The sequence below is a fragment of the Austrofundulus limnaeus genome, unplaced genomic scaffold (genome assembly GCF_001266775.1).
Source record: "Austrofundulus limnaeus strain Quisiro unplaced genomic scaffold, Austrofundulus_limnaeus-1.0 Scaffold152, whole genome shotgun sequence".
Lineage (NCBI taxonomy): Eukaryota > Metazoa > Chordata > Actinopteri > Cyprinodontiformes > Rivulidae > Austrofundulus > Austrofundulus limnaeus.
This window is the reverse complement of record NW_013952554.1, coordinates 51,958-65,423: the sequence shown is the minus strand read 5'-3', so window position 1 is coordinate 65,423 and position 13,466 is coordinate 51,958. Positions and strand designations below refer to the sequence as shown.

General features: G+C 38.3%; 1 protein-coding gene across 1 annotated transcript in view; it reads right to left on the bottom strand.

Moving 5' to 3' along the window:
• Positions 1–857: 857 nt before the first annotated feature.
• rbms1b (RNA binding motif, single stranded interacting protein 1b) overlaps positions 858–13,466 on the bottom strand; it is a 15,762-nt gene continuing 3,153 nt past the window's right edge. The window contains exons 3-14 of the mRNA XM_014016678.1: positions 11,729–11,787; positions 10,793–10,884; positions 9,006–9,163; positions 7,308–7,387; positions 6,667–6,782; positions 4,253–4,302; positions 4,068–4,155; positions 3,900–3,950; positions 3,249–3,359; positions 3,036–3,116; positions 2,873–2,951; positions 858–2,481 (exon numbers count right to left, since the gene is read on the bottom strand). Of these exons, the coding sequence (XP_013872132.1) occupies positions 2,880–2,951; positions 3,036–3,116; positions 3,249–3,359; positions 3,900–3,950; positions 4,068–4,155; positions 4,253–4,302; positions 6,667–6,782; positions 7,308–7,387; positions 9,006–9,163; positions 10,793–10,884; positions 11,729–11,787 (958 nt within the window). The 3' untranslated portion in view covers positions 858–2,481; positions 2,873–2,879. The remainder of the gene's footprint in view (positions 2,482–2,872; positions 2,952–3,035; positions 3,117–3,248; positions 3,360–3,899; positions 3,951–4,067; positions 4,156–4,252; positions 4,303–6,666; positions 6,783–7,307; positions 7,388–9,005; positions 9,164–10,792; positions 10,885–11,728; positions 11,788–13,466) is intronic.

Here is a 13,466-nt window from a genome sequence, read left to right as displayed (position 1 = left end):
TGGCACAACACTCTGCAGGGTACTGTGGGGTGGTGGGGGGGGACCCATCTGCCTTGGAGAGGCCTGCTCACAGACGGCTACATCCGAGCAATTAAAGCGTCCCCATGCTCTCGCCCCACACCGTACCCTCTGATACCCAAACCCACCCTGTCCAGGCCATGAATGTTGTCAGCGATACCATGTGACCGTGTTGATATAGTACTTTGACCTTCTGGGTTGAAAGCAAAGTCGCTGATAAACATTGGGAGCCTGTTTCAACAGAACAAAGCAGCTCAACACTTTGCTGAGTCTTTTGTCGTGATATCTGGGTGTAACATCAACTACCTCTGTGATATTTGGAAAACTATTTAGTTGATTTAGCACGTCCTAACTCTCATTTTACACAAGAATTTTGACACATTACAACGAAGTGAAAGGAATATCATCTTAAATTATCTGAATGGAAATGTCTCAGGCTGTAGAACAAAGGGCAAAGGTCACACTGATGAAGACTGCTTTCAGGTTAACAAAGTAAAAGTCTGATTTAAAACGTTAAAACTGCACCATAAAAATATTTTCATGTGTTATTTTAAACATGTTTGCATTTGCACATCTAGAAAAAATTATGCCAAATGTTTTAAGAGCCCATTTTTAATTTAAACCTCCTTTTTTCAGTTTTAGGACAGCTTTTTTAAAATGAAAAACACCAACTAAATGTGAGAAACAAAGCGAGAGACAGCTTTGAATTTCARCCCTCTGAAACTGCAGCCAAGTATTAGTAACATTAAGCTTTTTCCTCAACAACTACTTGTAAAGGGGGGGGGGAGATCAGAATTAAAATATTTTCGATACTTAGTAAAGACTAAAATCACACCAAATAAAAACACATGTTTTGTTTTTTATTCAAAAAATATGAAAGAAATCAACAGAATAAACCTTTGGCAACAATCTGCTCAGAGAAAAAAAAAATTGAGCTTTAGAACAAACTATAAAAACCAAAATAAAAAAAAAACAGAGTGGAAGAGGTTCCTTGAACTGTACATACAAGTTGCCTTTTGCAAAAGTGGCACACATTAAAAAAAAAAGTAACTTCCATAGTTCTTCCTCAAGCTAATGGAACAAAAATCTTCATAAATTAGAACATTGTCACATAACTTACTGAATGTTCTACGTGGTGGTTATTTTTAGGAGCCGCTTTTCATTTAAGCACCTCGTTAGCTCTTGACCCRCACTATGGCACTTAGTTCAGACACCACTTAGCAGCATAAACCTCACAATGACAGTATTACTCGTCAGTCTCAGGCATTTACAAGAAAATCTCAAGTATAATCATGGCAGCCGCTGCGTTTCCTGCACATCCCAGGAAACTGATCAGAACAGGCTCATTTATACCAATCCAATACAAAAATCAAAAACATTTTTACAAAACCACATAGCTTGGTTGATCTTGTAGGTCTTAAATTTAAATCTGCCTCTTGAATCTCCTGTTCAAAAAAAGAGGCGATGAAACACAACTGGAAATGAGTAAATGGTATGTGGCCAGCTCCTGAGTGTGGTATTTGGTCTGAAAGTGGGGGGTGGGCTGGACCTGCTAACCCGACCCAATATGGAGGAGAAAGAGAAAACTCTGAGGTAGATAAGTGATCTGACCGCAGACCAGGATGAATCACGAGCTTATGGGAGGACATGCTGTTAGAGCTGGATTTTTTTGTAATCTAAATAATTAATTTAAACAGAATAGCGTTTTAAATTGCTCTTTTCTTTGACAATTTTTAATATGTCTCCCATCTCCATTCACCTTCAATGTGAAATTTTAAATATTATGAAAGCGGCACTTGTTTAGTCCTTCTTTATGTTTGCAATATACAAAATAAAACAAAACAAAACAAAACAAAAAGGCACACTGTCCAAACTGAAATAGTTTGCAGATTTACTACCATCCTGGTTAAAGTGTAAAATGGTGACAATTCTAATATTTGGTAAAGAAGGTTTGTTTCCTGGTAAAAAATGAGGCAAAATAAAACATTTACAAATTTTTACCTAGAACTGTTTTTTGTGTCTTTAGTTCTTTTTACCACTTTTGTTTTTAACGTATCCTATTAAAAGAATGAACGTCACCCCAAATGAAAAATCAAAAAATAGAAAATAAATCTTCTTCCCCCACAAGGTTTAATTAAAAATATTCTAAAATTCTACGATTTCTAAAAGGCAAGATTGAAAATTTGATCTCGTAAAAAAGTTCAGACTCATTTCAACGTCCACAAAATCTAAAGTCTTTACCTAAATAAATATTTAATTCCAAAAATTAAAACCAGTTGTTAAAGAAATACATCTTTTTTTTTAGTCTTGAGAATAAAGAAAACAGATTTTATTTTTCAACTTTTTAAAATCCTATGTTGTGGATCTCCTGGTATTCACTGTTCATCTTTGCTCTGTGGAGGTCGGCACTAAACTGCTGCATTAAAACATTAAGGAGGATTTTACTCAGACAGCAAGATCATTCTGAAATTCAAAGAGAGAAAAAAAATCACTTTACAGGAAATCAGCACTACTTCACCATAGTAACACACACACACACTTTCAAAATGTTGGGCTAAAAAATAAAATAAAATAAAAAAAATAAAAAAGGAGACATATTTACAATTAGTCATGTTTTTTCCTTGTATCCTGTGGCAAACCTTTTTTTATAAAACATTTTCTAGTATGAAAATAAAACTTTTTTTTTTAAATAGGATGTGTGTCATCTGATGAACTCTCTGAACAACAGGCCAGGAAAAGTCTCAAACATTTGCAGAACTTGCAAAGAAAACAAACAAACAAACAAACAAACATAAAAACAGTAAAGGTTCCTTAGCGTCCACTGGATTTGTAGACATGATTGTCCAGTTGTTACCTCGGCACTACTTGCTTTGTGGGTAGGAATAAGGGGAATGATTGCCAGATGAGTCTAGTTGCGACTGTACGCCATTTTCCTGGAACGAAAGCATAACGTAAAATCTTTGTCAAGCTTTTATTTGAAATAAAAATAAAGGTTTTACACACACAAAGCAGCTCACCTCCACAGGAACCGCTGCTGTCTGCATGTGTGCGTACTGTGGGATATAAGCTCCTTGCAAAGCTGTGTTGGCAGCCATAAACTGCAAGAACAAACAAAAACATGCAGATTATATCCACGGTTAATAAGATTTAAAGTTTACAAACAAATTTTATTATTATTAATAGGACATAATCAGCAAGTTGGTTCCCGATAGTATGCAAAGTTCTCTCACCGTTCCTGCACCACCCAGAGTGAGGTGACTCATCTGCTGAGCCAAAGGGGCCATCATGGAAGCAGGCTGCAGTGACACAGATGGGTCCATAGAGGGCGATAGTACTGCACCCTTTAAGGACAAACAGAGGAGAGAATCATATTTGCTGGTTTTGAAACAAAAGTCTCAAATCTCCACAAAGAAATATTTATCTTTAAAGAAAAAATATTATTTCCTGAAAAACATGAAATTCATTATATCTTGGTTTGAAATAAAGTCCATTTTTGTGGGACTGAACATCAGGCGAACATAACCTGAGTAATCTAAAGTCAACCGTCAAGCAAGCTGTCTATGAGCATCTTGGCTGGCCTGCTGCATCCGGCAGTGTTTCCTCATCTAATGGCTCATTTCCAAACACAAAAGGCTCCTCTCTCAATTTAGAGCCATCTGCTATAAAATATTAAGCATCTGTCATTACAGGCACTCATCTATAAAGAGTTGTTTTTACATTCCCGCACAGACGGTTGAGTCCTTTAGTTTCACCTTATGCATATACCATCCATACTGAGTATGTCTGTTTACAGGAAAATGGTTCAGTTCTGTTGCAATCACAGAGGGAAATATTTAGGAGGAATAATAGTAAAGAGGGAAAAGATTAGATGTTGCCTTTACCGGATGCTGCATGATGTAGGGTTGATGAGGCACCCAGGAAGGGTTCTGCACCTGGAACATCAACAAACAAAGTCTGTAAAAAAAAAATACATCGTCGCTGCGCAGCGTCACATGCTGCTGTGAACAATGCACAACAATATACAGTCTATTGAAGAGACGGATTCAAACCTGATATGCTGAAACTGGAGACATGTACGGAGACAAGGACGTTTGAGTGATCATCCTGCTAGAAATACTATAGGGTGCAGGAAAAAACCTGGAAGCACAGAATTTGGAGCGTTTTCAGAAAATGAAATGTGAGACGTACRTCATGAACAACAGCAGAGCAACTGTTATGAATTGATTAAGTTTACCCATTTTGCATAGCAGCTGTACTGGGGTCATATGTCAGGGTCATTCCAGCCTGGGATACACACACACACACACACAAACATGTTTATCCTCCTTACTGCTGACTGCAGTCAAATAAACTGAGAGGAGCCTGTTTAGTCTTGGCTTCACAGATAAATACAAAGTTACAAAAACATAAATAAAAAAGGTTTCAGACAGATAATGAGATATTTATAGCATAAAGCACCACTACTAAAGAAAAGTCCAAATGCTACCAGTTCACACAATAAAGTCAGAAAAGAAGACAGAAGTTTCAATTTCTCAAACTGAATAAAGTAAACATGTGTTTGCAGTATGTAACATKTTTATTTACATATTACATATGTTCATTTAACTTTGTTTAATCCTGCAGACAAGAGAGTAGAACCTGAGGCTCAACGTTGTTTTCAGAGCCAGAACACATTAAMCAGAAGCTAAATGAACAGTGCAACTCTGACTGATTACGTTGTGTTTATTACCATCATGCAGTATGTTTTACACACATTAAAACAACCGTTCATTGGAAAATTTTTGTGAATGAACTAAAAATAATTGTTTTCTGTAAAGGCCCTGTCATGCTATAACATTTGTGCCAACTTGTGAAATTTTTTCACTAAATTAGGCTAAATCTAGTGCTGGGCGGTATACCGTTTTGTACCAAAAAACGGTTTTTATTTTTGTTATGATATGACTTTTCTGAATACCGGTGTAAATAGCCTGAACACGTGCGAAATGTTTCGCTGTGGCCGCCAGTGAACTGTTTCCCTGGGGACACGTTTCCTTGCAGCACCGCTAAGCGCATTAGCATGCTAACATTATTGTTGGAACAACTGGCGGCGGGTGGTGTGTTTCAGCCGCTTATGTGGTCTGACGTAAAAAAAAAACATCCCATTTTCACCATCGCTGAATAGTAAACAACTCTTCAGTGACGTGCACAGTTAGTTTTAACGCGTTACATTATAATGGAGACGTTATTGCATGGAGATTCTAGCGTGCTTCTATTGTGAAAAGCCCGGGGGGAAGTAGTTTTGTAATGTAGGGGAGTAGACTGGTGTGCAAAGTGAGTCGGCCTTTTAAGTTTTATTAACACGCAACAATAGACCAGATAATGATTTTTTCTCAACCCTTCACGATCGGACCTAAATGCATGATTACTGTCTACAACCAGGCAAAGAAGAAAAGACGTAGAAGTGAAGAGAAACAGTGATACAGAGGTCCAGTAAAAGAAAAAAGTCAATAAGCAAAGTTTGTACATTTTATTATCAGCTGAGCTGTGAGGAAAAATAAATACCGTCAAATACCGTGTAACTGGTGTAGCTGTTGAAAATACTGTGTTATAAAATTTGGGTCATACCGCCCAGCTCTRGCTAAATCACTAATTTATGTTTTGTATTTGATCTAATCGTTAGCATTTCAGTATGTATACGTCTAAATGAAGCTTCCAGCTGATTTTTTTCTTGCATCTTCAGTCAAGAAATCTTCAAAGTCCGACAAAATTTTTCTAAGTCGTCTAAAACGTCATAGTGTGACAGGGCCTTAACAGGGTTTCTACAGTTTAAGGCAAGTTAAATTTAAGACTTTTTAATGCCAAGTGAAATCAAATTTAAGACAAATTCCTCAATAAACACAAATGACAAATAAAATAAAACTGTGGCAGAAACTCATGAATCAAAGTATTTTTGGTTGAATTATTCAAATATTGCTAATAGACCAATTGTTTTTACCCATGTCTGATTGCTATTTTGTCAAATATAGCAAAAAAAAAACATTCTTTGCAGTCAGTTTTAAACTTAATTTAATTTCTCATTTTTCTCCAAAATTTGGAGTTTTAGGACCCACAGTGGGTTCTCAACCCCAGCTTACTGTAGATGAAACCTTAAAATGTATGTGACATGAAATGTTTGTAAGAAATATGAATGCATTTTTGGAAAGACAACATTATTAACATATTATAAAACAAATTTCACATTGCTCAGGTGGATGGTTGTTGATATTTGCATGTGAAATAACAGGAAGTGATGTTAAAAGGGAATATCTGAATGGGAATATTTCAAAAACAAATAAATGTTACCACTTATTTTAATATTTGATGCAAATTACAGTCATTCTATGTACAATGTGTTAACATTTTTAACACTTCTAAAGATTATTTAAGACCTTTTAAGGCTAACTAAGGCCTTATTTTTGGATTGATGAATTCAAGGCCTTTTTAGACTTTAAGGATCTGCGGGAACCCTGCTTAAGTCCCTTGTGTCTCGGAGACTGCTTCAAAATAGTTTCTCTTCCTTTTTTCTGTTATTTATAACAGTGTATTAAGACTTGAGGTTTGTCTCTTGTTGCCTGTTAAAAGCTGCAGTTTGCAGCTCAGTTTCTCTCTCCAGCCTGGAGGATTACTTACCAGTCGGGAGTCACCGTCCCTCGCCCAGCCGCGACCATTCTGGCCAAATTTATTTTGACTTTGTCTCTTTTTCTGCCCGCCATCAGCAAACTTGCACAACAATGGTTCGGATGGTGCTAGGGAGGGAGATCGAGAGCAAACAAAATTAAATAGCATCGTCACATGTGCATTGTGGTGTGTCTGTTAGGCTATGAAGCAAGAGAGCACAGATATATTAACCAGCCGGGGAACAGGGACCTGCATTTTGACAGCTGTGGCGCTTTAATCCTCTCCCCTTTCTAAAGGAGGCAAGGCCAGCAGAGACTATTTCAGTCTGATAATCCAATTAAAAAGCTTAGAGAGGGAGTGGAGGCTGCACTGGGCTGCTTTCTCTCAGTGCCTTTGTCTTTGCTCTGCCACTTCGGGCTGAGTGCATACGATCTCTTCACCACCAGACTCACTGACTCCTGTTGGATGCATTAATCACCTGGACAACCACTTTATCCCACTGATACAACTCCACCYATTAGGAGAGCTCAAACTAAAGCCATCATAGCCAAAAAATACAAAACAAACAAAAAACCTGATTCCTTTCAGGTGTATTTTTAATCACGCTGCATTTTATAGTACATAATGAAATTTATGTGTGAAAACATCCTTACCTGGAACACCTGCAGGTGTTTTAATGAACTTTCCATTAAACTGAGAAATAACTGCTTCACATTTTTCAGTTGACTCCATCCTGCAGGTATAAATAGAGACACAGAGTGTAGCCACATCAGTGATAACTCCAGCAACAAGAGCAAACAGTTCCTGCTTCCTTGAAGAAGAGCTGCAGCACCATAAAACCGATTTTATCACCCCGTCCATACGGCGCATGCAGAACGTTGTGCAGCGTTATCAGTTTATAGTCTTTCCCATTGAGCCCACACACTGTATGTGGGCACAATGGTAAAGACACACACCTTTCAGAGCACGCCCAGATAAAAACATTCCTACGGTGCAAAGGGATTTTTGTTTCGTCAGTCATGGTCTTGGCTTTGTTAGTCAGGTCAGTAAAATGTCAGGTTATACAAGAACAACTCTTGCAAACCAGCATTACAAACTATAATTAAACCTTCAACTCATTGTGAAACTATTTTTTTAAACATAGTTGTCTGTCCACAAAAGGACATACTTTTCTTCTCTTCTATCGACAGACTTATTGTTAATAGACAACCTAAAAATACACATATTCCTTTCTTTAGAATAACTGATAATTGCCTTTAATAGCAGACTCAAATGTGGTATTGTTAAAACATCTATATTTACATCAGTAAGACATGCTTTTGAGTATCATTGTGCCCAAGCGGTTGGAAAGGAGACTTCCTTGTCTTTGTGTCCCGACAAATTGCTTCTACTACACTCATCTCTTCCTGTTTAAAACGTCACTCTCAGCTGGTTGAGCTCCTGCTGGCAGTCTGGGGAAAGGTTTAGCCAAACCATGCTCAAAACCTGCATGTTTAGCAGAAAGTTGCAAACTGGCCATGGAGACTTTTGGTTCTGCACATGCAAATATTTTGGGCCTTGCAAGTAAAACGCAAAAATTGATATACTAAGTATGGAAAATGCTTCCTCGTATGTCTGAACCAAGTCAACTGTATCACTAATGTTGTGCACCCCAAAATTTGAATTTTGAGTGGCTCCTCAAGTCTTAAGGATATGTGACATTCTACCCTATATCTGGTGAGCACTCTGTCCTTTGCAGGGCGTGCTGCCATAATCATTTTTCATATTCTATCTTTTCCTCCTCTGCTGTTTCAGGCTGTTCCCTCTCTGGATGAGCAGTCGACTTTGCTTTTTATCCCTTCTTCCTTAGTGTCATTGAGCTGTGCTGCAAAGACACTGTGGGCCTTTTTTTTATACCCACATTGCATCACAAGTAAGTCAGGAGTGATGGTCACAGACTAAATACTCTCATCACAACTGTGGCATGTACTTCTGGTACACGAGACTGGAAAATTACAGGTCACATGCACCTCCTCGTGTGCATCAAACACATATCTTTCATGGACTGACGCCTCGAGCAAGTCAGGCATGAAACCTGTCCTTGACARGTACTTTGTCCGTACTATTTCTCAAACTTTTAGTCAGTGGTCACCAGAACCATGTGGCCTGGCTRTGAGCTATTCATCCACATGTTAGCTTAGCTTAACAAATTTCCTGCAAACAACATACTGTAACATGCAAGTCAACAAGGAAAGCAATCATTGCAGATATTTATTTAATTTAATCACACACTTGTGTCACATATTGAACATATCTATGGGATTCTTATGGTAAAGTTTAACAGGAGACTAGAAAAAGTACAAAAATCCAACCTTGCAAAGCCCACTCCTCTGCTGATTCCACCCGAGTCTCTCAAGATGCGAGTGGATATAACTTGACCGAAACGTTTTAGCATGCTCTCCAGTTCCTGCTCATCCATAGACAGAGGTAAGTTGGAGATGTACAAGTTTGTTGGGTCTTGTTCTTGTTGCTGCACAATAAGAAAATGAAACTGAGATATAATAATCACGCATCAGGAAGTATTGGAAAAAGCCCTAGAAAATACTAAAGTATCTATCTAACATGCCGCATTCATGTTGGCGTTGAATATGTTTCAAACAGGTGCAAAAATACAAAAGGTACTTCCACATAATTTGTACCTAGAAATGCCAGTTTATTTATTAGACGTCCTGTAAGAGACCTCAACGTTCTGTTCATCCTAAAGATTTGTAACCGTTCACAGTTTTAGGTCTTAAGGWGTCTGTGACAAGAAGAGATTAATGTGCAGCTCATGGAGACTGGAGGGTTTTTTCAGCTGACTTCCTGCTGATTTCTCACAGCATCAACAGAAACATGAAACATGGATACTGGTCTTTGAGGAGAAGATTTATCGCTGATTTTTATTGATGCTRTGGTGTTTAGAGTCAGCCCTGTTTTATTTACTTTTTAACTTTAGGCCTTTGGTGGTACAGCTGAGCATCCATCTAGCTCACACAATATAATCAGAAAAAAAAACAAGAAATGTTCAAATATATATATATATTTTAATGCTTAGTCAAGACTTTCATGATTAAACTTGGTATAAAAATCAGTCCATGAAATGAGAATATTCACAGTAATCAACACTAATGCAAGACTAACTTAAAGGTTTCAGATTTGGTAAAGAGGAAAAAAAGACTAAACAAGCTTTTTCAACAATGAAAATGAAGTGTTAAAGGCACAGACTTTACRTCAACAATTAAACAACAAACTTGTGTATTTTAAATCTAAACACAAAGCAGCAGGAGGRCATCACTTATGTGGTTACAGAATGTTGCTTTCTGCCACTAAGGGACTAATTTCTCTCCCAAACTCACTTGTTACCATAACATCATGCAATTATTTACTTCCTTTTCTATAAGAAACAACTAAAAAAAACCACCTTGAAATCCCCTTGACAATGCCATCTTTTAATCCATATACCAATTAATTTGACAGCAATAATGTAATGAACTAAACCTGTATTTCATATCTAAATGTTAAATAAATTAAAGTGTGCAGCAGATGAAGGTAGGAGGTGCTCTTAATACAGTGAAGTGATTTAAAAGCAGTCTAAAGTTTACAGATTAACTTCAAAATCAATTTTGATTAACCTAAAATTTAGATCATAATGACTGAACGTAAACCAGTACTTTCTAGAATTCAACCTTTTCACTGCAGAAACATTATTTAAAGCAATTATCAATGAAATCAGAGCTGCTAACACTTAAATGATTGACACGAAAACTGAGACACGCCAGCTGCAATAAACCTACTGAAGTTTGTAAAGAAACGGATGCCAGTTTCTCAATAAATATGGTGCAAAGCATACATGCAAAATGGATACAGTTCCTGAGAAAAACATGAACAAATCTACACAACACAGCACATTTCTTCATGATTCAACTCTGTGACTCACCAGTGAGCTTACAGAGTAATAGTTATGCAGAATGCACTCTTTGAGTCAAAGATTTTCTGTTGTTATTTAAATCTACAAGGATTAAGTTTAAAGGGCCTGCCCAAGCAGGTGGAGGGTGGCAGTGTTACTGTGTGACCTGTAGCATGCATTTGATATCGAGATTAATCTGTAATGAATCCTTACCTTCGCCATCTGAGCTTGGACACCGTTGCTCTTCAGGGCGGCCACAGCCTTCTGAGCTGCGGCTGGGCTGTCAAAATCCACAAAACCATAACCTAAAAGGGAACATGTAGCACAGTCAGTGATAGAAGCACTGTGCTGTGTTTATGTGCTTTATGTGTTAAAATACTAAAGTTTAGCTGTACGTGTGCTTTGTTTGTGCATGTGTGGGCGAAAGTCAAGGCAAAAACAGCTGAGGATGCAGAAACCGACAGCTCAGGTCAGCTCTTTGTACTGTGGGGTACATACAGGGTGCATCTATACTTTGGTCTCTACTGCGCTGTTAAATTTAACCTATTTAAAATTAGCTAATGTTAATGCATCAGAGCTCTCTTAGTAGACATAGAGGTCAAAATAAACCCTAACATTAGCAATGATTAAAATACTTGAAAACARCAGCTTTAGTAAGGATGGAGAATGTTGTTAAATTGAAGGTCACATAAAAGGTTGCTCCTAAAGCCACCTAGGAGGTCTATTTAAAAGTTCGGTGAGCACATTCCAGGGTCTATAAGGGTGCCCCCTTTCACTGAGTCTTTTATGAACTGGCATCTGTGTAATCTCGAGGTGAGTGACAAAGAAATCTCCTAATCTCATCACCACTGCAGAAAATCAGTAAGTCCCTCTTTGTCAGGAGGAGGGCRGCCCACTAGAACTGAACCGTGACCAGCCATGTCACTCAACAGGAAGAGGAAACGTTGGGCACTTCTTCCCAGGAAGCATTACCAAGAGTGACACACAAACAAACGCGGGCTGTGGCTTAAAATAACAGCAGCCTGCACGGCTGCTTCCTGATTCGGCCCGATCAGCTAAAACCACAGATCTCAAGAACGATTTGGGACATCTCTCTAACTGCAAGTGGACTTCAGAGGAACGATACAAAAGAAACAGAACTTTACACACCTTTACACTTATTTGTGGCCTTGTCCAGGATGGCCTTGGTCGACACAATTTTGCCATACCTAYGAAGGGGATAGACAGACGTTTTGTAAGCAGGGCAGTGTACCAGACGCAGCCAGTTATAAAACACACACACACAGGGAGGGATTGAGCAACAATCCATGACATCACTGCAAAAATATGAGAAACAGGAAGTGGTTTGTATGTGGAGCTGAGAAGCTGAAAACCCCAGAATGTGTACAAAACACTAATCACAACCTGTCCTCTTCATGAGCCAAACTTCACCAAGCTTATCAAAATCTGTCTGGAAAAAAAAGACCTCATTTATTTTGGCACCAACTTGGTAAAACCCCAGTACTTTTAGCATAATCAAAAGCCATTTTCTTTCATATGATTAGAAACCTAAAAAAAATAAAAACATTCAGTTGACATTAAAATATTTCTTCCAATAAGAAAGGGATTATAAGACTGGGCAAACAAGTACCTCAGAACAACACAGACCGTCAAAAGTCCCTGGTYTTGTTTACATTGTTACCATGGTTTCATAAGAGTTGTTAAAAGACTAGACACAGATTAAAGTGAAGTGCTTATGATAACATCTAAAAGTACTGACTAGAACATTTAAAAGAACATCGCCATCCCTCTAAGGACACAATAGAGAATCTGCAAAACAGGATTATTAAATATTAAAAAATATATTTGTGGGTTCTTCGTGGATTGAGAAAACATTTCGCAAAGTAAATACTTCACAACACTTTTCAGAACTGATGAGTTTTTAAACGGCAAAGTTTATAAACTCTTCTTTTGACCTCAWCAACAAAGATTACCACCACAAGCCCCAAAAGTACGAAGACCAGAACCAGAGGGAAATTTTAGGCAGGGTTTATGGTGGATACTAAACCAGGTGAAGGAGCATGAACTTGTGACCTGCCAGTCTTCTGAACTTTAATCTCAATTCATGTAGCTAAGGGCATATTTGCTCTTCTAACCCCTTTGATGGTACCTTCAAATGAAGTGTTTATTTGTGTTGTGCATATGGTTGCCAAACACCACTCCAACTTTATTTAATGGGGTGTTTTTGAACGTCTGAATGCAAAAGATAATAAAAATCAATGTAGTCAATGTCAGCCTCCTCTCAGTTACACAGGAAGTGATAAAACATGGTCTTTAATGAAAGCCCTGTGACACACATAGGCTGTGTCCAAAACGGCAGGCCGGGTCCTCCGAAGGTCGAATTTGTCGGCCGTATACGTCACAGCGCCGCGACGAAGGACATCCAAAACCGAAGACTCCTCCGATGCGGCCAACAAATACGTCCTTCCTTTGGCCCGAATCGAAGGACTRGTCYGATGGATCCTTCCCGGCCCAGCGTATCCCATAATGCATTGCGGCCCGACCTGAGATTTTTTTTATGCTAGTAATGGCGGACGAAGCGAGAGAAAAGAATACATTGGCTGTGTCCAAAACGACAGGACGGGTCCTCCGGAGGACCCAGACTACCCGGTCGCGGCGGGCCGGGTCCTTGGTAGACCGGGAAGACCGAAAAAAAAAGAGTCTGTGAATTTGGACGGTCTAGCCTCCCCTCCTTACCCCGGCGTACGTCATGTCACCTAGGAACTGTGACGAAGCAAATTTAAATCAAAACTAGAAAAATATCAATACATTAGCATTATTAATATCACAAAACTATAAAATTAACTTAAAAGTATCGTTTGAAGAACTAATTGACCCGCTGTAGGTT